The sequence below is a fragment of the Periplaneta americana genome, chromosome 7, assembly GCF_040183065.1.
Source record: "Periplaneta americana isolate PAMFEO1 chromosome 7, P.americana_PAMFEO1_priV1, whole genome shotgun sequence".
In the NCBI taxonomy this organism is placed as follows: Eukaryota; Metazoa; Arthropoda; class Insecta; order Blattodea; family Blattidae; genus Periplaneta; species Periplaneta americana.
Window position 1 is genome coordinate 41,545,091 of NC_091123.1, and position 23,665 is coordinate 41,568,755.

The 23,665-nt window shown below is 34.8% G+C and overlaps 1 protein-coding gene across 7 annotated transcripts in view; it reads right to left on the reverse strand.

The window, feature by feature from the left end:
• Nucleotides 1-23,665, reverse strand: part of Msp300 (Muscle-specific protein 300 kDa) — a 1,097,375-nt gene that overhangs the window by 420,477 nt on the left and 653,233 nt on the right. For all 7 annotated transcript variants that reach the window (XM_069830616.1, XM_069830615.1, XM_069830612.1 and 4 more), the window contains 13 exons: nucleotides 22,362-22,552; nucleotides 18,740-19,016; nucleotides 17,131-17,259; nucleotides 15,107-15,253; nucleotides 14,242-14,406; nucleotides 12,092-12,262; nucleotides 9,081-9,282; nucleotides 7,597-7,814; nucleotides 5,509-5,649; nucleotides 3,507-3,671; nucleotides 2,755-2,884; nucleotides 2,091-2,284; nucleotides 339-521 (listed from right to left, as the gene is read on the reverse strand). In XM_069830616.1, the coding sequence (XP_069686717.1) occupies nucleotides 339-521; nucleotides 2,091-2,284; nucleotides 2,755-2,884; nucleotides 3,507-3,671; nucleotides 5,509-5,649; nucleotides 7,597-7,814; nucleotides 9,081-9,282; nucleotides 12,092-12,262; nucleotides 14,242-14,406; nucleotides 15,107-15,253; nucleotides 17,131-17,259; nucleotides 18,740-19,016; nucleotides 22,362-22,552 (2,313 nt within the window). The remainder of the gene's footprint in view (nucleotides 1-338; nucleotides 522-2,090; nucleotides 2,285-2,754; nucleotides 2,885-3,506; nucleotides 3,672-5,508; nucleotides 5,650-7,596; nucleotides 7,815-9,080; nucleotides 9,283-12,091; nucleotides 12,263-14,241; nucleotides 14,407-15,106; nucleotides 15,254-17,130; nucleotides 17,260-18,739; nucleotides 19,017-22,361; nucleotides 22,553-23,665) is intronic.

Genomic DNA, 23,665 nt, shown 5'->3' on the forward strand with positions numbered 1-23,665 from the left:
GAGTTATAACATGAGAGTAGATATTACAAGATTATACTAGAACTTTTCTTGTATAAATAATAAATATAGTATGTTCTTAATTTTTCTATATACACTTTTAACACTTATATATCACTGATTATATTTCCAACTTCTTTACTGTACTTATAAATGCATTCTCTTTAAATCTGGCAAGCTACTGAATTTCATAATTAAATAAATGCCCGACCGCCAACGTCCCTTTTGATAGCGATATTTCTTTATTAGGTAACGCTGCACTCCTGTGATTGGCGGGAGCTATGAAGCCACTGAAGGTCATATGCAGGAGATATGCCACGAAGAACAGTTGTAAAACTTACCAGTTCCCATTGCTGTGCTGTCTGTGTGACTCTTATGAATCTTTCATTGAGTTGTGCCATCCTAAGCCTGAAGTCTCCTGTGTCAATTCCTTCACTGTGGTCCACAGACTTCACAATGCTCTGGAACACCTTGTTCTTACTCTCCAGCATCGACTTGTAGTACAACGCCCTGGAGAAGAATGCCTGTAACAAAATAATGAATAAAAGTGAATTAAAAATCTATTTTGACATTATCAAATTACGATTACTATTACAGTATATCTGTGGCGATTTCTGGCCTGTTGCAGGTTTGTATAACCATCACATCTATCACACTCATTATTATATTCTTTTAATTGAATCGACATAGAATTGTTACTTCTACTGCAGCACTTCAATGAATTCTTTCTGAGCAGTGAAAGACACAACATTCGTTTTCATTCAGTCCAGCGAGGTGTGGAAATTGTTCTGCCCTGCAGCTGATGATCGGAATTCTTACTCGATTCTCGTGCGCGTACATCTAGCTGTTAAGCTCTGTATTACGAATGGTGGTGGCACTTGATGTGCAACCTTTGCGGCTGAGCATTGTTTCTCTACATTGAAGAGGTTAAATATATTTGTGAGAAATGCCGTGGAAACAGAGAGTATTTCATCATTAAAGATAAGCGTATATGTACGTGAACGACCACAAATATTATCAGAAAATGCAGGCTCTACATTTCTAAAATTTTATAAGAAAATGAACTCACAATTGGACAAAAATTACAAGGTACCACAGCAAGACTTATTACAACTTAAATATCTGATGAAAGTAGAAAAAAGGTTACTAATAATATTTTTCAAACCACTTTCATCAGAAAAAAAAATGCAGTTACATCATTTGGTAACCAACATTGTTATTGTCTCTCTGACATCTTTAATATTTTTTCCGCATGTAATAAACACTTATTTCTGAAAAGTAGATTACTCTCAGACATGTAGAGTTGTTTATTTTAATACAATTAATTTTTTATTTGCCCTATATAACATATATTAACCCTCAACTCGTATTGCTTTTTAAATGTACGTTAACGATATGTATCCATATGGGTCTATATTGACCCATAGATACCAGTTGAGGGTAAAAATTTACATAATGTTTTGTGACCTAATTTTTCTATTTTCAAAGAAATGGGCATTATTATAGTCTACCTTTTGCATAAGTGCATTTTAAATCAGTGTACAAAATTTTAGAATTCTATCTTTAATGGTTGTGGAGTTATGAAATAACATGTGTGAAAATTTTCAAATTTTAGAAAATTTAATTTAAAGTGAAAAGTGAACTCAAAAAAACATTATTAGTGACTTTTTTATACTTTTATCAGATATTTAAGTTCTGATAAGTCTTGTTGTGGTACCTTGTAATTTTTGTCCAATTGTGACTTCATTTCCTTATAAAATTTTGGAAATTTAGAACCTGCATTTTCTGATAACCACTTTCTTCCTCATATTTTGTTACTTATTTCTGTTGGGATTAAATTTATGTTTAAAGGCCGTTTTCGGAAAATTTTGCTACGATGTCATAGGGGAAACGGAGTACCCAGAGGAAACCCCTGTGTTGCCTGGATCACGAGCTTGCCCAACACAAGTTATAAATTCAAGGTGGAGCGGCATTTGAACCCAAACTCCCCTGCCTTATAAGCCCAGCTCGCTGGTACTGAGCCATTGTGGCAGTCACTTAATGAATATAAAATCTAAGCTTGTACAAAGCACAGCTATGAAGCTAAATTTTACCTTATGCTTGTCCAGCAGGGCTTGCACTGGCTCCTTTCCTCCTGCCAGTGAGTGAGAGGCTAGGATAACTTCGGCTTCATCCAACCATTGTCCAATCTCCAACTGTCCTGCTTCCAGAGATTCTTGCTGAACCAAGATTTGGTGGAAAAGATGCAATTGCATGGGAATAAGTGCTCGTACTCGCACCAAAGCCTCTGAAATAAGCAATGTAACAATTTATTAGTCTTATTTTTCATTTCGAATAATAATTACAATTTTTAATTGCTGATACATGTTAATCACATTATTCTGAAACACGATGTCACATCTATTTATTACTTTACTGTCATTCCTTGTCTCTTAAATCCAAAAGACATCAATCAATCAATCAATCAATCAATCAATCAATCAATCAATCAATCAATCAATCAATCAATCAATCAATCATCTGGACATTAAGATATAATTTGAGACACATCTGCATAAAGATTAAGAACAATATATAATATCCGTAAACCATTTCCCACATCCTCTCAATTTACAGCATTTTTTCAGAGTTCTTTGAAATGTGTAAAAGAGGGGTTCGACTATATGAGGGAACGGCTTTGGCAGGACTCGTATATGAGTAGAAGTGCTTTCTTGAAGTAAAAATTTCAAATAGTAAAAGAAAATAGGATTTTCTCACCTTTTTCCTTCTTAAGTGTATTCATGTTTCTATCAACTTCATCTCTTGAAAGATCTTGAATCATGGCCTGGAATTTTTTGCTTACATTTTTGAAGAGGTCTTCAATACCTTCAACTTCATTTTGTAATTGCTGAAAATAATAATGAAATACGTACATGCCGGTAGTTACAAATCCACTGATTATAAAATTCGTTTATGAGTAATACAGCACTTTTCTGAGACCTCAACAATTTTTGTAGTGTTGTCTTTTAAACCATAATTCAATTTGTAATTTTTGGTACAGTATATAGTTTCTCATCAGAATTTTCTTTCTGTTAACGTTACCTAATATAATATGGATTTCTATGATGAAAAACAAACAATTCTTTAATCTATACTGGTACCTACTGTGAAGTAATATATTGTATATTCCTCTCTGTTTTAAACATAATTCCTTACGAAGTGAACTTTCACAACACATTTGTTCCTGACTACAATATACAAACTACGAGGAATTGACTGCCGAATATATTCTGTGGTTTATGAACATTACAATTTAACACAGAACATTTCCTTATACTAGTTCTTCAACCATACCAATTGATAATTTAATAATAGAAACTAATAAGTAACTGGGGTGCATGTTTTATTGAGTTTTATAACAATGTACTGAACTGTAAAGAAATTTGAACATTATTAATAAGAAAAGTAATACTAAGACTCTCCAAACGACAAACTAATATTCTGAACTCTCACAATTTCAGGTATAATACCTGCAGTTGACTGCCATAGACTTTGATTCCCTCGGTGGAACTGAGCTGGGAAGAAGATAGGATTGATTCTGCGTTTCTTAGCCAATGCTGAAGCCGTTCGACTCCTATACGGAAATCCTTTCGGTTCCTGAGTATGTCTCCTGCATGCATATACTGCTTCACATGCTGAAATATTAACCAATTATAAATTATGGTACAATATTGAAAAATTATAAATCAGAGACTTATGCATCGAAGTGCTAGATAAACTAGTAAATAGACAATATATGCTTCATATTTTGGATTATATGAGTGAATCGATCAATACAGGTTCATATATTTTTAAGGATAAAACACTTTAGCAGACAGGCTATACAATCATATTTTATTTATGAGCATTATGATGGTCGAAGTTATTTTTCTTCTTGTTCCTTTTTTGTTTACGAAGCAGCTCCCAATAGCTTTTTGGACCTGTGTCTCATTTATTAAAGTTTATACTGTAACCAAATCTGAAGCAACATTGGTTAAATGTATTTTCCATGAAAGTTTTCCATCAAAAATTAATCCTAGGACCTTAGGAGTTGGATTGTACTGAATTTCTTGATTATTCAAATAAATGTGAGGTTTATAGTTTTTTAAGCTGTATCTTCTTGTGAAGACAGTATATTCAGTTTTTGATTGTGAGATAGATTCCATTTGGATGCACAATTACTGATATTATTTACAGCTGTTTGTATAATTCTTAATGTTTCATTTGGATCGTTGTTCGTAGCCCATATCGTAACATCATCTGCATAGATACTTATTTTTATCTTGTGCGTATTTCCGGTTCTGTTTTTACAGTGTTGAAATCAATAGAGTGCTGCTACTCTGCTAAAGTTTTTCACGTGGGCTTTGCTGTTGAATTGGATACACATTACTATTATACAATTTGCTCAGTATTTTAGAACAAGTAAAATAAAATGTTTGGAGTTCCTGTGAGACAATATTGCGTTTTATATACAGTTATTCAAAATATAAAATATTAGGCTAACATAAAAAAATATACCTCATGGATTACTGGAAAAATGGAGCAAAACTTTTTCATTAACGATGTTTTATCAAAATAGAGTACTACCTGAACATTTTATGTGTCTGTATATTTCGTACTGTTATAGTGCATTTAATATTAAAATATTATTATTAATATTAACTCAACTCGAAATATTTTAGCTCTGATATTAAATGTTCACATTTCTTGATACCCTATATTTCATAGAGAAGATACAGTATCTGAAATACAAATGTATTTTGAAGAATTTTTTAAAAGTATTTTGTACTTGTACTTAAAATATTATTCTTCGAAGTATTTTGTATTTGTATTTAAAATACAGTGATGTCAATATTTTGTTCACCCTTGGCATATTGCTAATTTGTTAGACTAGTAAAGTTTTAATTGTTTTTAAGATGGGTAAGTCATGTATTTTCGTTTCATATTATGTGTGACTAATTTTCTTCATATTAATATAATAACACCAGGCTTTTGCTCTGTTCAGTACACCAGCCCCTTTTTATGGCCCTGGGTATTATGAAATAATTCTGAAGTCTGTTGTCGTCTTTTGTAGTATCTCACATTCATACTGATAAAATATACTATATTCCTACTTAAAAATGCTACGTAATTATAATCAATTATTAAACAGCAAGATGCAAGATAATGTTTGGGAAGTTACCGGTACCAATATTTTATTTTGTTAAAAAAATTACAATTCTAAAAAGTTTAACTTGTATATTATACATTTTTTAATTGGGATATGAATTTTATAAAACCCAATTTAGTTGGATATAATTTATACTATACTTTGTTTACAAAAATGTAATTTTTTTAAATAACTCTATGAGTAACAAAAGTAATTATTCAAAGGTGAAATTTATACTTCTGGAACAGTATTTTTTCACTATTTCGAACAAATCGAATAGCAACAAGGCCTTGAAACCGTTCTAGTATTAATACTATCACAAAATAAACACTAAATGAGCATACCTGGAACAGACCTTCCCAACGGGTAGAGATCCTCTGGTACCTCTCTTTCAGTTCATGTGCTACCTGATCCTCGCAAGTAGCTATCAAGAAGCTGACAGTGTCTGAAAGGCGTTGGAATTTGTCTTGCCATACACTAACGTCCTACATTGAAGAAAACAATAATAAATCCATATTAATATAATATTAATAAATAATTACTTTATGCGTGCATGTACTGCTTATATAAGTAAAAATAAAACGTATGCACGCAGAAATTAATATTTTATATCTTTGAATAAAATAGACATTTAAATAGTTTACTTTCGAATAAAATAAATTCTCACTGAAAGCAGTATGTCTTATAGTTTAATTTTTAATTAATCATCACTAGGAATCGGATTTTTAGGTTACCGGTATTAAAAGTTAATAGAAGTAGCTATATTTATAAACGCACAAGCAACACCTCTACTCTGGTATACAGGGCATATCAAAAGTCCGGTAACACTTTCAATATTTTATTACACAAAAACTACTAATGATAGCACTTTCAAACACACGTCAGTTTAAAGTCAAACTCTCAAAGTTCGTTTTACACCTTACAGAGATTCAATGTGTGAACCACGAGTGACTTGGGAGATGTCTAAACGATAATCAAACTCTTCCCATACCCAACAGGCAGCAAAAGTGAATGTTGGATAGGACGTGCTGGAGTAAGGGACAGATGTTTCATGACATGGCCACCAAGGTCACCCGATATGACTGCATGTGACTTTTTTCTATGGGGGTACCGCCTTTGCCACGTGATTTAGAGGAACTAAAAACCGGAATTCGAGAAGCTGCCACCACGGTCACAGAGGATATGTTTTTTTTTTTCAATAGGTTATTTTACGACGCTTTATCAACATCTTAGGTTATTTAGCGTCTGAATGAGATGAAGGTGATAATGCCGGTGAAATGAGTCCGGGGTCTAGCACCGAAAGTTATCCAGCATTTGTTCATATTGGGTTGAGGGAAAACCCCGGAAAAAACCTCAACCAGGTAACTTGCCCCGACTGGGAATCGAACCCAGGCCACCTGGTTTCGCGGCCAGACGCGCTGACCGTTACTCCACAGGTGTGGACGAGGATATGTTGAAAAGGGTATGGGAAGAGTTTGATTATCGTTTGGACATCTGCCGAGTCACTCGTGGTTCACACATTGAATCTCTGTAAGGTGTGAAACGAACTTTGAGAGTTTGACTTTAAACTGACGTGTGTTTGAAAGTGCTATCATTAGTAGTTTTTGTGTAATAAAATATTGAAAGTGTTATCGGACTTTTGATATGCCCTGTAAATAATAAGAAAGAAAGGATTATCCAAGTGGACATTGAATAATAAAATAACGCCACTGTGTCTGAAAGCTGTAACCAATTGTAGATCTATTCATGGGTGTGAACTTTGTGTTCACTATGTATTTGACGAAATTCGCGACATATACTCTAATTGGCTGCAGCTTCTGCTGATGTAGGTTTGTGGATAGCTTTAGTAGGTGGTGCTCGCTTTTCAAATATGCAAGTTCAACCATTATTTACATGTTAGTAAGTACGCTTCACTAGATGCATTATTCATTCTTTGTGATTCAGCCCTATTTTCTTAGATTCCATATGTTCTGAACAAGACCTCACAACGGTTCTAATCTACATCACATCTACTCGACTATACTAGTCATTTTTAACATTCAGTGCCTAAAAATCAGATGTCTAATCATCACTATGATCACCATCATCCTCCTAGCTTCTCTTATGAGAGGATCGACCATCCATTTTAATTATGTATTATAAATAAAGGTACTGTCACAATAGTGTTTAAGGATTGGTACAAATTCTTAAATATAAAACGTTTCTGAAATACAGTAAATCAGTTATCAAATTTGAAATCTTTTGAATGATATCTCAGTTACTCAATATATTAACAATTCCTTCCATTACTAATTGGGACATAGGATATTCACTCTATATCATCAACGAATATTGTTCTCAGCTAAATATTATAAGATGCAACAAATATCAGGTATAATAGCTTTATGAATAATAAGCACCAGATCTCGAAAAATAAACTTTTAAATTCATACCTGGAAGTACTCCATTTTATCCTCTTCTGGTAGATCAAGCATGCCATAAGCTCGGTCAAGCCATAACTCAAATTCTTCAGCCATTGCGCTCCATCTTCGCCAATATGTGACCAACTCCTCCAACATGCTTTGCACACAGCGAAGTTCCATTGACACATTTTTCCAGCGTTCACCAGTTTCTCGCATAAAACTATCTATGTTTGAGCACTCGCGTTGGTCTGAAATAACGAATATCAAGGAAACGTGATGTTGGTAATACAATGGAGAATTGCTCTGTTATATGAGAAAATTGACATTATACTTTAGAATTTTCTCTATGTAGACAACTTAAATAACCCTGTAAAATTATGGTTTGTACATCTCTTTATTGGATTACGAACTCAATCGTCAATTTATGAACAACTTGATATTTTATATATATCTGTATATAAATGTTACATGTTATGTTTTATTTAACGACGCTCGCAACTGCAGAGGTTATATCAGCGTCGCCGGATGTGCCGGAATTTTGTCCCGCAGGAGTTCTTTTACATGCCAGTAAATCTACTGACATGAGCCTGTCGCATTTAAGCACACTTAAATGCCATCGACCTGGCCCGGGATCGAACCCGCAACCGTGGGCATAGAAGGCCAGCGCTATACCAACTTGCCAACCAGGTCGACATCTGTATATATCTCATAGGCAAAGTGTAATGAAAAATGAACAAAAAATTATTAAGATGGTTTGCTGTCTATAGATATGCAATGATGTCTCATTCATATTGCCTGTATAAGTTAATATGAGTGAGGAACACTACAATATGTTACAGTATAACCAAAAAATAACGAGTATCTGACTTAGGAGGAGATTTTCTGCCGACTTCGTCATGGCTCTGGGGGTGTGCATTCTACAGTTAATTAATTAATTGCCGTTTCTCTGACAATATGCATCGTATCGTTTAAACATGTTGGTAATATAACAGAGAAATTCTTGTTCTGTGATGTTGGTAATTTCTGTACGAATGTTGTCTGTCAATTCATTTGGCATATGAAAATTGTTGGCATACACTCTCTCTCAGACTGGCTTCTAAACAGGCACCTATCTTGTCCAATTTGTCTTCAGTAGGAACATGTCTACGTTCAGTTTTCTTTTTATTCAGCAGTGATCTCGTTGCACGAAGTTTTGACACAAATTTGTAAGTCACAAACCTATTAAGTATCAGGAAATTTGGAAATTTTCTACGAAAATGTCTTTGACATTTCTAGTTTTCACCTTTAGTAAGAAAAGCTTATATAAACACACATACTGTTCCACAAAATACATGTTATTACAAGAATCAATTATGCTACTGAGCTAGCACAGCTTCACTTCCCAGTGGGAATGAGAGTTTGTATGCACGTGGCAACTAGGCAGTGCCACACTTTCTCTTTATCCATCCCCTTGTATTTCAGACACCTGTTACATTAAATCCATTATTTTAAGTAGATTTGTCCAAACAACTTACCAACATTGCCTTCTTTTTTGTACTCCTCTACTACTTGTTGCATATCAACGTAGGCCTTGTTAAATTCTTGGAAGATTCTGTTTCGTGATACAAAATTGCGGTACTGCTCCAACAGTTGCTGTACTTTTTCCTCTCGTCCGTACTTAACTGTCCATCCCCGCAGTTTAGTCTCAGTCAGGTGCAGGAATGCAATCAAACAACACTGCAAACCATACCAAAATTTTCAATTACAGTAAACACAAATTATTTCTCAAACATAATTAACGTTTTAGGGTATCCTCGTGAAGGTACTCATATTGACAGAAACTAGTGTATAGTAGCAAACTATTACAGTCCGCGTCACCATTTTTGGCGTGTGAAATAAGCAACGGGAACATTAAGTGCTAGTGTCCTACCTTTAGCATAGTCAGTCTGACAACTGTGTTTGACAAATGGCTGATGTGACGTGTATATGAAGTGGTACCATGCTCACTCTAGGACACATACCAAAAACGCTGGCGCCAGCTGTACAACAGTTACTACTGCCTAAACATTTCTACGTCTTAAAATGAATCCATTTTATTTTGTAACTGGGAATATCAGACCTGAGCCAAATATGCGCAGAGGGGAAGGCACTTCATGCCATCTGCAGGACACTTCAAAGGAGATGATGTCATCAGAATCTACTGCGCATACAAATGTGTGGCTCAGATCTTACCTTCCCTTCTGTATCTACGTTACTTTTTAAATAGTTTACATATTTATCAACTTCCATTGATAGCAATAGCAAAATAAGAGTAGGACTAAATAAAAAAATGGCTATAGTATTTGAAGAAACTGCTACATTTATCTTACTGCCTCTGTTATAGTGGCATTTATAAAAATTTACTGCTGACAGAAAATAATGAGACTTTTGAAGTACTGCTACACTCGTAATAAGTACTACACGAGGAAGCTATCCTTTAAGAAGCAGTTTCGTATACATAATATTCTATCGGGGTAGTAATCGGTAGACTTTGAACATCACGTACAAAACATTCATCAAGCCAATACTTCTCTACAATGCGGAGGTATTAATTACAGCAAATAATTTCAACCTGAATCGACTAGAAGTATGCCAAAATCAGGCCCTGCGACTAATAACTGGTGCAGCAAAATCAACCCCAATCACGGCAATGCAAGCCCTAACCCAGAACCCTCCAATATATCTCACTCTAGAGGAGCAGGCACTAACACATCATGAAAAAATGCTATGGTTAACAACAACAAAATAGGAAAAAAGACTGTTACAGCCAACCAAGTTGAAAACACAAACAAGTTTCCTGTCCAAAGTCACGGAAATAAAAACAGAATTGAATCTCCCTAAATCTAAAGAAAACATTTTAAGCAGAGAAAACCCTCTAACCTTCGAACCAATTAACATTCAACTAGATTTAGAAGAACCAGTTACAAAATCTGAAACTTCCAAATCTGTACTAAAAGCGCTGGCATTAGAAGCTGTGAACAATAGATACCTACCAGAAGAATGGTTACATATCTACTCAGATGGGTCTACTATCGATAACAACTCAGGATCAGGAATTACGTGTGCGTTATTCTCATTTTATCAACCAGCAGGATATCATACAACAAATTTTGATGCGGAAATAATGGCTATTCATATCTCACTCCAACACCTACTATACAGAATAGATAAATTTCAAAATGCTGTCATTCTCTCTGATTCTAAAGCAGCATTATATGCAATAAATTCACATAAAATGATGTCAATCCAAATTAAAGAATGTCACAAAATGATCCAACAACTTCAAAAACTACAGAAAAGAATTCAATTGCAATGGATACCTGCACATTGCGGAATTGCTGGAAATGAAACTGCTGACTTTCTTGCCAAAAAAGGATCCAATTTAATTCAGAATACAAATACAAGCCTACCTTTTACATCCATCAAAAGACTAATTAAAAATAAATATAAAATCAAGCAAAACCAAGCACTATGTACCAAAGCCAAAGATAAAAAATGGAGCATTTTAATAAAAAAAAAAAAAAAAACAGAAATTATTCCAGAAATCCCACGTAAATCTGCAGTAGCAAAATTCAGACTGCTTACAGAACACGATTATTTGGCCAAACACTTGAATAAAATAGGAATTTACACAAATCAAAATTGCCCTCTATGCAACAAAGAAGAAGAAATGACTGAAGATCATCTACAAACCTGTGAAATTCTACCTGATGGATCCACCACAGAGAAATATTGGAGAGCAAGAATGCTAATGGCTTCGTTGCCAAAGCCCGGCATTAGATAACAACAACAACAACATATTCTATCTTATTAAAATGATTATTATGTACATATTACTGAAGTGTAAAAGTTAATTCTAAAACATGAAACAAACTGTTATGTGCTTATTCACCGATAAACTGTTGCAAAGTCAAATAAATAAATAAATAAATAAATAAATAAATAAATAAATAAATAAATATATATATATATATATATATATATATATATATATATATATATATATATATGACAGTACAGACCCAGAAACAAAATTTGGGCCATCTGAATTTTGTTTCTGGGTCTGTACAGTTCAGAACAAGATATTTCACAACAAGTAAGGTTTTATTTGGATTAGGCCTATTAAAAATGCAAGATGCAGCAGTAAATCGAGCGATTATGAAAACGCCGCAAGTATTTAAACATAATAAGATAATTTTACCGATTTAACATATACAGGTGGAAGATACTGATTCATTATGAGGAACATTAAAATCATCCCCAAATGTACGCTGCAAGGACACGTGTCTGAGTGTCTTTGCCTGATTCACTGCCCCAATTCAACATAAGGATGAGTTACATTTGCTGTAAGGTGAGAAGTTTAAAAGAGAATGGTAGAGAAGGAGCAGAACGAAAAGAGGAAGAAAAACATGAAGGAAAGAATCAAATATAATTATTTTACAAACTACACAGGTTGGGATATTACAACTGACTAACCTAATTTTAATTAGCAGATGACATTTCATACCTTGTGTTCAAGGAACTTGAGTTTCACTCTACGTTGAGCAGCTCTCGGTCCAATAGTTTCTAGTCGTTGAGCCATGCTGTCGATTTGTTCTGGAGGAACATTCATGGCATCTTGCGAAATTCTAGCTGTGTGGAATTTTTCTTGTATGTTTGGTAAGTCAGCAAAGAAAACCTGTATAAAATGGCAGTAATTCATCAACAGCAATAAACTGAAAAGTCTAGAACGTCAGTCTATTTCTCTTCCCTTAAAGATTAATTATTGCAGATGTTACAAATAAACGTGTGCGGAAATTAAAAATAAAACTACTGTAAAATGTTTACCATTTTTTTTATTAATATGAGTTTTCTTTCTAGATTACCAGACATAATTATTATGAACTGTAACCGCAAAAGTTAAAGACAATGTCTCAGTCGTTTTCCACAAATACATTTCCTATATTAGTGTCACATTTTTTCCCTTCGCAATTTTGCCTAAAAATTAAGTGAATTTTGAAATTAAGAAAGTAAAATGATTATAGTGACTCATAAATACAATTCATTTGGGTAAGATTTAAGGTATGTTCAGATTGCCCGAGCTTGTCAGATTTAATGAGAACTTCTATTATCAGAGTTGTTGCGAATGTGGCGGAATAAATACAACAACTTTTAAGATGACCTCAACTGCTCACAGGTATTAAAAATGTTCCCGTTCCGCGGAAATGAATTATATCGCGCGAATAAATGAGAGAGGGGGGAAAAATGAGTGGAGAAACTTTAAAAGGTGCGCGAAAACGCGTCCTTGCAAGGAAGTTCAGGGCCGAGTAAAACTCAATAGGCTTTTGTGAGCTCCAAGCCTTTAGGCCACTTGTCTCACTCCGAGTTTCGCTGCTCCGCTGAATGAACTCTAAAAATTTTGAAGGTGAAAATGTCGAAATGGACGTAACCTAATAGCTACTACATAAAGGATCGCACGAATCATTTTTATTTACATGCTGGATATATTTTAAAAAATCTCTTTAAATGATAAATATAATAAACAATTACGTATGTCTTATGTATTAATACCCCGACATTTCCTATTATTTCGTCTAATGTGTGGAGACTCTTTTTATACCCTTGTCTACTTTTAGAAGCAAACAATAAGTGTGAGTCTGATAAAATTTCTCTCACGAAAAAAAAAAAGAAAATGCATAATGTAGTCTACTTTCGTAGATGGGTTTCTTGCAATGATTGTACTTAGATTATTTTATACTACCGAAGTATTTAATTTTATAGCTATTTCTATTAGAGAAAACTAAGATATCAATTGAGTATATTCAGTATATCTTAAAGCAGAGATGGGTATTCGTGTACATTTGAAACACATGTATCGAGTACAAAGGGCAATCAACATTTTCCGGACTGCCCTGAATGTAGGCAACACACAGACATAGGAAACGGAGAAGTTATCTAGAACTAGTGAAACGCCTGGAATCTATACTAAACGCATCACTTGAAAGTCAGAGAAGAAGACAGTCCATAAGGCGTATATGAAGAAATTCCAGGAATAATCAATAGGTCCTTGACGTTGGCACAAAATCACGTGTAGAAGCTCAGTTCTTAAAGACAATCTGACGCTGTTTCAATAGGTATGAAAGCAATGATCTTCAGTGACACGCGCATATGTGTTTAACAGTACATACAATTGATGTTCGGAAATATATTGATTGCACCTCGTATTTTTTACTCGTCTGCATTGTTCTGCAGATTGACTAACATCTAGGCAGTCTTGACTTTCTTGTCTCGCTAAAGTCAGTGATTGGCCAATATCGATTGCAGCACTTAAAAAGCGAAATAAAATACGTAATCAATCAATGCTGTATATAAACATAACTTCTGTGAGTCAGTTACAGTATGGCTAGCTCACCTGTGTCATTTTTAACGTTCGGTATCTGTACCTAAAAATCCAGTCTCTATTAATAAGTCAATTTACTGGTAAAAAGTCAACAAAGTTATAAATTAATACATTTTTAATTATGTTAGTTCTCAAGAGAAATTTAAACTTACAGTAGAATATGCCGTTATTTCAGAAAAAGAGCAGCATACACTTTACAGACTAGAGCATCCGAAGTCTCTGGTAATGAGACCCTACAGGAAATAATAGTTTTATAAGAAGTCTTGAAAAAAACATACCTTATGTTCCTCTAGTTTTCTGCTGATAATACTGGCAGTCTCTTCGTTCATTAATGTAGGGATGTCGTCAGACGCAATGAGGGCTTCAGCCTGTCCTAGCCACTCTCCTACCTGGCCGAGGTCACCAGGTAGACCTGAGTCCAGGAACCACAGCCAGTGGCGAAGCTATAAAAATAAGTTCATTACACATCAAATTTCCTTTCATATAAGCGCTCTACAAATATAACTCTGTCATTTATAGGTCTATCGTGAACTCTGATATATCCTTCGATTGGAAAAACGTCGTCTGTGTTCCTCAATAGCACCCAATGCATTAGAATCACAAAATCGGTAAACAAAATGCATGTCTGCATATTCACTATGCGAATACACGAATTAAATATCAAGTGCACGTGTACTCAATTGTGTATGTTGCGTTGGCGTTGCGGTGCTCATATGCTGCCATGTGAAAAAGATTTGGCCTAACACGTCAAGTAGCCTATAGTACACGGAACTGCAAGACCGTTCCAGTATTTCTCCCCTTAATTTCTCCCCAACCGTTAGATTTAGGACAAAGATCAGGCTAAATCTATGTAGGTTAACACAAACTACATTATCCTGAAGTAATTTACATTCCTTCTGAGATTATGGATACTTATATGTTTTAGAGAAAATCAATTTAAAAATTAAGACGAATGATGTGATTTTGTAATAGAAATTTTCTTGTATCATTATCCACAAAAAGAGTTATATTTAGGAAGAGAAAAATTAATATAGTCATATCATAACCGTACATGTAAATTCAGAAACAACAGTAGCCATAGTATTATTGTATATAAAATAATAATAATAACTATTAATGTATGAAACTAAAATGGTACTGTACCTGTGCTTCTAAAGTATTCCAGAGTCTTCCAACTTCACGCCAAGAGTCGGCAGTAATGCGATACATACTTTGTGATTCAACCAGTCTGTGTAGTTTGTCGTAAATTTTTCTTTTCTCGTCTACTTCACTCTTCAGTTGCGTATAATCCTGCAAAAACAAAGAAAATTCATTTCATAAATAATTAAGCTGCAGGTTTCCACATTACCTACTGTATTGTAACTCACAGTAACGGACACATCTTCGGCCAAGCCCGGTTGTTTTCGTTTACCTTTAAATTGATGAATTTTGTCATGTACGTTTGAATATTGAATAGGCCTAACTTTTATGTAGTTCAGATATGGACATTCGTGTGCATTTGCACCGCATGCACTTTCTGCTTTCACTCGTGTCATTGTTTTAAAAATTGCCTAACCTCTAGGCGCTCTTGTCTTTTTCGTCTATAAAGTCAGTGATCGAAAAACATATACTGCGGCACTTAAAAGCGAAATAAAATATGTAATCAAGCAATGTTGTGTACAGAGCTTTTGTGAGTCAGTTACAGTATGGCTAGCACGGGTGATATTAAACGATGCTCAAAGTCTCAATTTAATCTTGCGTGGGAAAGTATTATTTATTTTCGCAGGTAGAAATGAGGCACACTGTTCAACGTGTGGAAAGGTCATTACCGCTGTTATAAAATTTCACTTAGAGCGTCATTATAAAACATAGAGTAGGCCTATTATATTAGTCAGTATGGAGATGTTGTCGTAGTGGATCGTGAAGTCCTTCTGAATGATTTTCGTATTGATAAGCTTGGTACAGAAGTAAGTTTGTTTAATCCTAATGTATACTCTGAATATGTTAAACATTATTAGATATTTTTCTTCTATAAAGTATTTATTTTTATTTTTATTTATCTTTCAAAGAAGAATTTCTTTACTTTGTGTTCTTTTTAAGTGTGCTGACATTTTTAGGTCCAGTTGAGGTATTTGAAATTAAAGAAAAATGCCTAAAGTAAAAATAAGTTTATTGTTGAAATTATTAAAGGTATTTATTACATAGACAATTATTTCACTTTATTTGCGCCATCTAAATTCGCTTATCCTTAACCCATTCTCGCGTGCTGTGGCACCGCCTCGGCTGAGAACCGGAAATTAAAGAAAAATGCCTACAGTAAAAATAAGTTAAATGAAGAAACTATTAAAGGTATTTATTACATAGTGATTATTTTACTTTATTTGCGCCATCTAAATTCGCTCATCCTTAACCCATCCTCGCGTGTTATGGTACCGCTTTGGCTGAGAACCGGAAATTAAAGAAAAATGCCTATACTAAAAATAAGTTAATTGTTGATACTATTAAAGGTACGTATTAAATAGTGATTTATTTTACTTTATTTGCGTCATCTAAATTCGCTCATCCTTAATCCATCCTCGCGTGTTATGGTACCGCTTCGGCTGAGAACCGGAAATTAAAGAAAAATGCCTACAGTAGAAATAAGTTAAATGTTGAAACTATTAAAGGTATTTATTACATAGTGATTATTTTACTTTATTTGCGCCATCTAAATTCGCTCATCCTTAATCCATCCTCGCGTGTTATGGTACCGCTTCGGCTGAGAACCGGAAATTAAAGAAAAATGCCTACAGTAAAAATAAGTTAATTGTTGGAACTATTAAAGGTACGTATTACATAGTGATTTATTTTACTTTATTTGCGCCATCTAAATTCGCTCATCCTTAACCCATTCTCGCGTGTTATGGTACCGCTTCGGCTGAGAACCGGAAATTAAAGAAAAATGCCTACAGTAAAAATAAGTTAATTGTTGGAACTATTAAAGGTACGTATTACATAGTGATTTATTTTACTTTATTTGCGCCATCTAAATTCGCTCATCCTTAACCCATCCTCGCGTGTTATGGTACCACTTCGGCTGAGAACCGAATCTGCGTGCGTGCTGTTTCAGTCCTATACAGTGCATGTCCATTACTTATGTACTTAATAATTTTATTACAACTATCAATAATTCATAAAATTATACTTACAGAGTAAACTTTGGACAAAGAGTTGGTTTGCTGAAGATGTTCTAGATATTGAGTCTTTTTAAGAAGCCATGATATCAGTTCATTGTATTCAGCTTCAATGGCAGCTAAAGTGCTTGAACCATCAGCAGTCTGAAATAAACACAGTATTTAGATAAACTAGTTTATAAAAATTATAGTATGACAGGTTTCGTAAACAAGCTCCCTTCAAGTGTAGCTAGTACTACAGATATTTAAATAAAATTATCAACACAATTTTAAAACATTTTTAATTACTCTTTCTCCGACGTCTTGCAGATACAATATTATTAATATGTATACATACTCTGCATATATACCAAGTATCATAGAAATGCCGTCTACAGTATCCGAAAACCCAAATCACGTTATCAGGAATGAATAACGACTTTTAATACTTAACTAATATACTGAATAGGCCAACATGCTTCAGTTACTTCGTATAGATATCACACCATATGATCACGAAAATGTTACAGTGAAAATAAAAGAAAATAATCCTTAACTGAATATAAATGTCTTCACTCCTGATACTCCACCAAAACGCATCCAACATGATACGAGAGCCATGCAAGTATTTTACAGTATAACTTGAAGAAATGGATGCAGTTCTGGGATACCTGTATAAACTCAGTTTATTTTGCAGATTATTGCATTACTAACATAATGTGTTTCTAGTATGTTGTTTTTCAATATTTCATTCACAAAGAAGATATCTACAGTCTGATCCGTTTGGGTATGGGTAATATTAATTTATTATTATAAAACTATTATGATAGTAGGAAAATTTTTTTGCTGGTTGCATTATGAGTAAAAGATGGGAGTTTCCATATGACAATCAATAATGCATAATCTGAAAGGACAAATAAAAATCGTAGATGATTAAAATGGCTACTACAAATCAACAGAGGGCACAATGTGTTCTTTGGTATGCTAAATTTGAGAGTGTTAAAAGAGTTCAAAGGGAATTTCTACGCGAGTATGGTGTGCGTAATGTACCTAAATACTATTCCATAATGTTGTGGCATCGACATTTGTAGAAATAGATTCTGCGTTAAAAAAAAAAAAAACATGCCGGAGGTCGCAGGTGAAACCCAGTACGAGAAACAGTTATCTCTTAACTTGGTTCCCAAACTCCCCAGATCTAAACCCTCCTGACTTCTTCGTGTAGAGTTTGTTAAAGACATTGTCTATTCACAGAAACCCAGGAACATTGATGATCTGAGAGTAAAAATTACTCAAGCTTTTCAACAAATCACTCCTCCTATGTTACAACGGACATGGGCTGAATTGCATCACCGTTATGAGTTGTGAAGAGTACGCAATGGGGGCCATGTTGAGCTCTGAGGAATCTCCCATCTTTCAGTGTTGTATGAACAAAGTTTCAACAAATAAAGTTCAGTAGTAAATGTTTTACGGTGTTTTTATTTTATCCAAACCCAAACGAATCACCCTGTAGTATCAAATTATCATTCGACAAAACGTGTTATGGTAAGTTAGGTCGCGTGCTATGTTCAATTTGAAGTTCCTTTAAAGAAATACAGAAGTCTAAATAAACATTAATTTTAAAATCGGCTAAATCAGTAACACTGACCCTGGGTTCAGGATATTTGTGCAGGAACTGAGCAACGTATGTCATGATGGATTTCTCATCAGGCTGTGGCACGTCGACATCCTCCGGGTCCAGAAGTCGTGCTATGCCCAGTTCGCTCTCAGCCACGCTGAATGCTGTTTCTAGACGAGCCTTGTTGGTTGCCTGACGCATCGCGGCCAGGTTAATTAAGTTGGATTTGATGGCATCAATAATGGCAAGGAATGCATTACCATCGCGCCAACTACTGCCGAAATCTCTAACTTCAATACCAAGGTCCCTGGAAAAAGTAAACATGAATATGTATAGTTAAATTTGTACTCACTTAACAAAGCAAATCGTATTTATGACAGTATATAATGAAATGCCCTATCTCCTGGAATGCAAGTGAACTGCTCAATGACGAAAGAACTCAAATTACTGTCCAAATTTCACGAGAGGATCCCTGCGAGGGGAGTACGGTCCTTGCGGGGTAAGAGGAGAGAGTAAACCAGTAACTCAGCGTTCTTGAAGGAGCAGGTGGATGGGAGTGGTATCATTGGCCGACTGGGACAAACAAGACTCAGTCAATGGCCGGCCGGTTCCGTGTTGGGAGTAAGTTATAAGAGTGGGGGAAAAACTCGCATTCCTTGCGCGGATCTTCTCGTGAAATGCGAACTGTACCAGAGTTATGGATGAACCTACAAAAGTAAGCTGAGAATGTACAAACCAACGGATAACTGAAGAAAGCAAAGTAATCTTGAGAAATCATGTGGAACGAATAGACAATGTGAGGCATCCTGAAGTGATATCCTAATATCAGCTAATGGAGAAGTGAGACGTTCCAATAGAATTACCAGACGTACGGATTTTGCCGGACATGTCCTGCCTTTTGGGTGTTATCCTACGTCCGGCCAGGCATTGTAGACAATCAGAAATTGTCCTGCTATTCTCTCTAGTCAATTATCAGTGGACCAAAGATAGAAACTGTCTATGTATGTCTGGAGTCTATTATGGGAAGTGAAGAGTGTAATCCCAAAACTCGCTCATTCCATTTGGTCATTTTTATGATTTATACATTATATATTGGAAATTTATCTTTTGAAGAGATGGAGAAGTTCAAATATCTTGGAGCAACAATAACAAATATAAATTATACTCGAGAGGAAATTAAACACAGAATAAATATGGGAAATGCGTGTTATTATTCGGTTGAGAAGCTTTTGTCATCTAGTCTGCTGTCAAAAAATCTGAAAGTTAGAATTTATAAAACAGTTATGTTACCGGTTGTTCTTTATGGTTGTGAAACTTGGACTCTCACTTTGAGAGAGGAACATAGGTTAAGGGTGTTTGAGAATAAGGTGATTAGGAAAATATTTGGGGCTAAGAGGGATGAAGTTACAGCAGAATGGAGAAAGTTACACAACACAGAACTGCGCGCATTGTATTCTTCACCTGACATAATTAGGAACATTAAATTCAGACGTTTGAGATAGGCAGGGCATGTAGCACGTATGGGCGAATCCAGAAATGCATATAGAGTGTTAGTTGGGAGGCCGGAGGGAAAAAGACCTTTAGGGAGGCCGAGACGTAGATGGGAAGATAATATTAAAATGGATTTGAAGGAGGTGGGATATGATGATAGAGAATGGATTAATCTTGCTCAGGATAGGGACCAATGGCGGGCTTATGTGAGAGTGTCACTGGAAAACTCATTCAGTCCGTAGATCGGTGGATAAAAAAAAAACTAGCCCAGTTTTTTTCATAAAAATGAACTGAACGCATTTTTGGATCATACTCTTTAATTATGTTTGTAAAATTTAGTTTAAGACAACCATCTTGTGTGGATTTCCACAAGTATTTACTGGGTGACAATACTCCTTGCTAAAACAAACTGGTTATCAGGGAAGTACTAAAAAACAGGATATCGAACAAGTTATGACCTCATTTGGAATCTGTACAGTTAAATACAGTAGTTAATTTAGTTAATTATTGTTAACAGTTTTATATCAATTTTATTGTATAAAATAACAGTAGAACAATTTACATTATTATAGAAAATACGTCACGTAACATTTCATGTTAGATATCACTTTCTGCTTTCATTTTATTTTTTATTTATTTATTTTTTTACAACTCGTAAAATGTTGAATGCACGGCTTCAACTGATCGAAACGGAATGCACAGGTAGACCTGTCATTGAAAACTAATGACGATGAAATGAAAGCAAAGCATTTGAAGATAATCTGTCTACAAAAGCTTTGTCCGTACCTCTTAAAAGACCCGGTCAGAAAGGGATTTGCTGTAATGTAATAGTTAAAACTCCTTTCCTTGTATGTCGTCGGTTAACAAGCAAAACATCTTAAGTAAAAAAATTTATATCTGAGAAAAAGGCGTTTGAATATTTTCAACAAAACTGAATCCCAAAAATATTAGTTTTAGCAAGTTGTTTCTCTTTATTTGTATTCTATTTTCCAATTTCAAGGTCATACACATACATTATTATTATTAGATATGCGTTTTCTCAGAAGATATATTTTTTACTTAAGGTATATATCGACTCTAGAAATGTCAGATTTCTTAAAAAATTTGGTAAATAATATTTTTGCCTCATCTGGAAGCTCATTTCTTATAGTTTTAAAAAATATATAACTTGTACCCATTATCTCAATAATTTCATAATTATTTGGACATTTATAACATAAGCGCACTATACTGTCTAGATCTTACGCCATCTTCAGTGTCTGTTTTCTCCTATTTCACATTTTCCGACATTTGAAGGGTTCAGAGCCATAGTGGGCCAAGCGCCATTTATTAAAACCGGAGAAAGCGAGGGTTAAACTTAAGTGAATACCATAGTTTAATCAAGATTGACATATATTTTAGTTTGAATGTGTGCACTTTATATTACTTGCTATATGTTTCCATTGAATTATTGTGATAACTTCATTTTAACCCTTGTTTTCTACGGTTTTAGTAAATGGCGCTTGGCCCACTATGGTTCTGAACCCTTCATTTATTATCTTTCCAACGGACAAAAAATAGACCTCCAATTGGGCAAAAGACTTCATTGAGTTGAGATACCAAATTAAAGCTTTAAACATGTGGCTATGTTGTAAACTAAAATTATTATTCTCAGTTGATTATAATTATTTTATCCAAAAATATATACAAATATACATATTTTGTTTCTCAAGTGTTATATAATGTGAAAATATCTTTTGAATGGTTGAAGATAAATAGTTTTAGTATGTAATATTCTCCATATGTAGGGGATCATTGTGGCGAAAGAAGTTTTACCCTAGGTCAATTTCTAATGCAATTAGGTCGGTCCAAAATTTTATTAATTAAAAAAATTCTTTGGGCCCCAAATTCAATTTTCAAATTTGAGTCACATAAATTGCTTAGATTACTTCCGAGAATCATGTCACCAGAGTTTGAAACACATTAAGAAAAAAACGTGGATTTTTATCCTAAGAGTGATGTACACCTTAATGTGTTTTGCTTGCAAACCGACGATATGTTCTAAATAGATCTACTACAAGGACACTGAATGAAGAGATGTTCACTTGTGAGCTGCCGCTGACAGCTTGTTAATTTGTGAACGGTCCAAATTACGTTTGTAGACTATGCTGAAATGTCTTACTTGGGGAGTGCGTTGGTGACCCATTGCAGCATTGCCCTTCTAGCGCCCTGTCTTCTTCTTTCATCTGGCTCCTTTCTCTTCCCATCTGCAGCTACTCCTTCAGATGAGCGTGCCCCCAGGCTCTCCAAACTGCTGGCACTCCCACCAAATGTATGACCAAGTGATTCGAGGGCTCGAGTGTTTTCTTCTATCTGTATCATGACAAAATAGGTTTCCATCTCAAAATTTATTGTAAATGACTCATATTGACAAATATATTGCCGTGTCATAAAAAAGAATAGTTCTGTATGTATAGTTTTAAAATTAAAAATACCAAAATATGTTAGAATTGTATTTTATAGTATTTATAGGCTAAGTTAAACTAAAGTTGCACATATAAATTAAGCATAACGAAACATATCCAGAGTGTTCTAAAAAGTATCCGGACTTTTCGTCACATCCAAGACGTACCGCGGACATTTTGCTACACTTTGACAAAATATCACAATGATAATACGTCACAAAATTTGTGTGCTTGATTGGATGGTTTGTCATACTTTACAGGACTAGTTGTCACAGTCAAGACGTAACACTGACAACAATATGTATGTATGTATCCAATGCCTACCCACTTCACTTTACGTGATTCGGTTCCGCATATTGCGGATAGATGGCAGGACTATGACCCTTTTTTCTAGTTGTACACCAGTTTGGCGGGTCAGCTGTATATGATGTGTATCTGTGTAGAGTTATGTCGTGTATTAAGGTGAGTGTACGTGTAAGTGTTCGTGTAAGTGTAGTGTCTGGAATGAGTGATGACGATAAAGATGACAAGGGAGAAGGGGAAACCCGATGCCGGGACGTAGCCTACTCCTGTCGAATAGCTTTTCTAAGAAGTCTTTGCCGTTCAGTGCGTAGGCAAGCGGTGTTACTTAGCACATGCACATAACGATGGTGACCACGGGAACCGACACGCTGTCTGTCAACAGTTATTGTACATGTTAAATTTGAATCCAGACCTGTAAAAAATCTTTTGATGAGCTGTGAGGTTCATTTCTTCCTTTCAGGCTTTGACAGTAAGCAAAGCTTTCGCTATTGGCAAGTGAAAATCTTGAAAGACTCGAAGAAAAAGCCGGTTCACAATGTCAAAGTAATGTCGTCTCATCCTTTGGAGTCACATGACCATATTTCTTCGAGGATAACGACTGCATTACTGTTATGGTGAATTCATAGCGCTACGTTAGCACGTGAGAACTTCCTTGTGCTTGAACTAGCTCGCGATCCTGATAATGACGATATGTTATTTTTAAATAATTATAAGGATT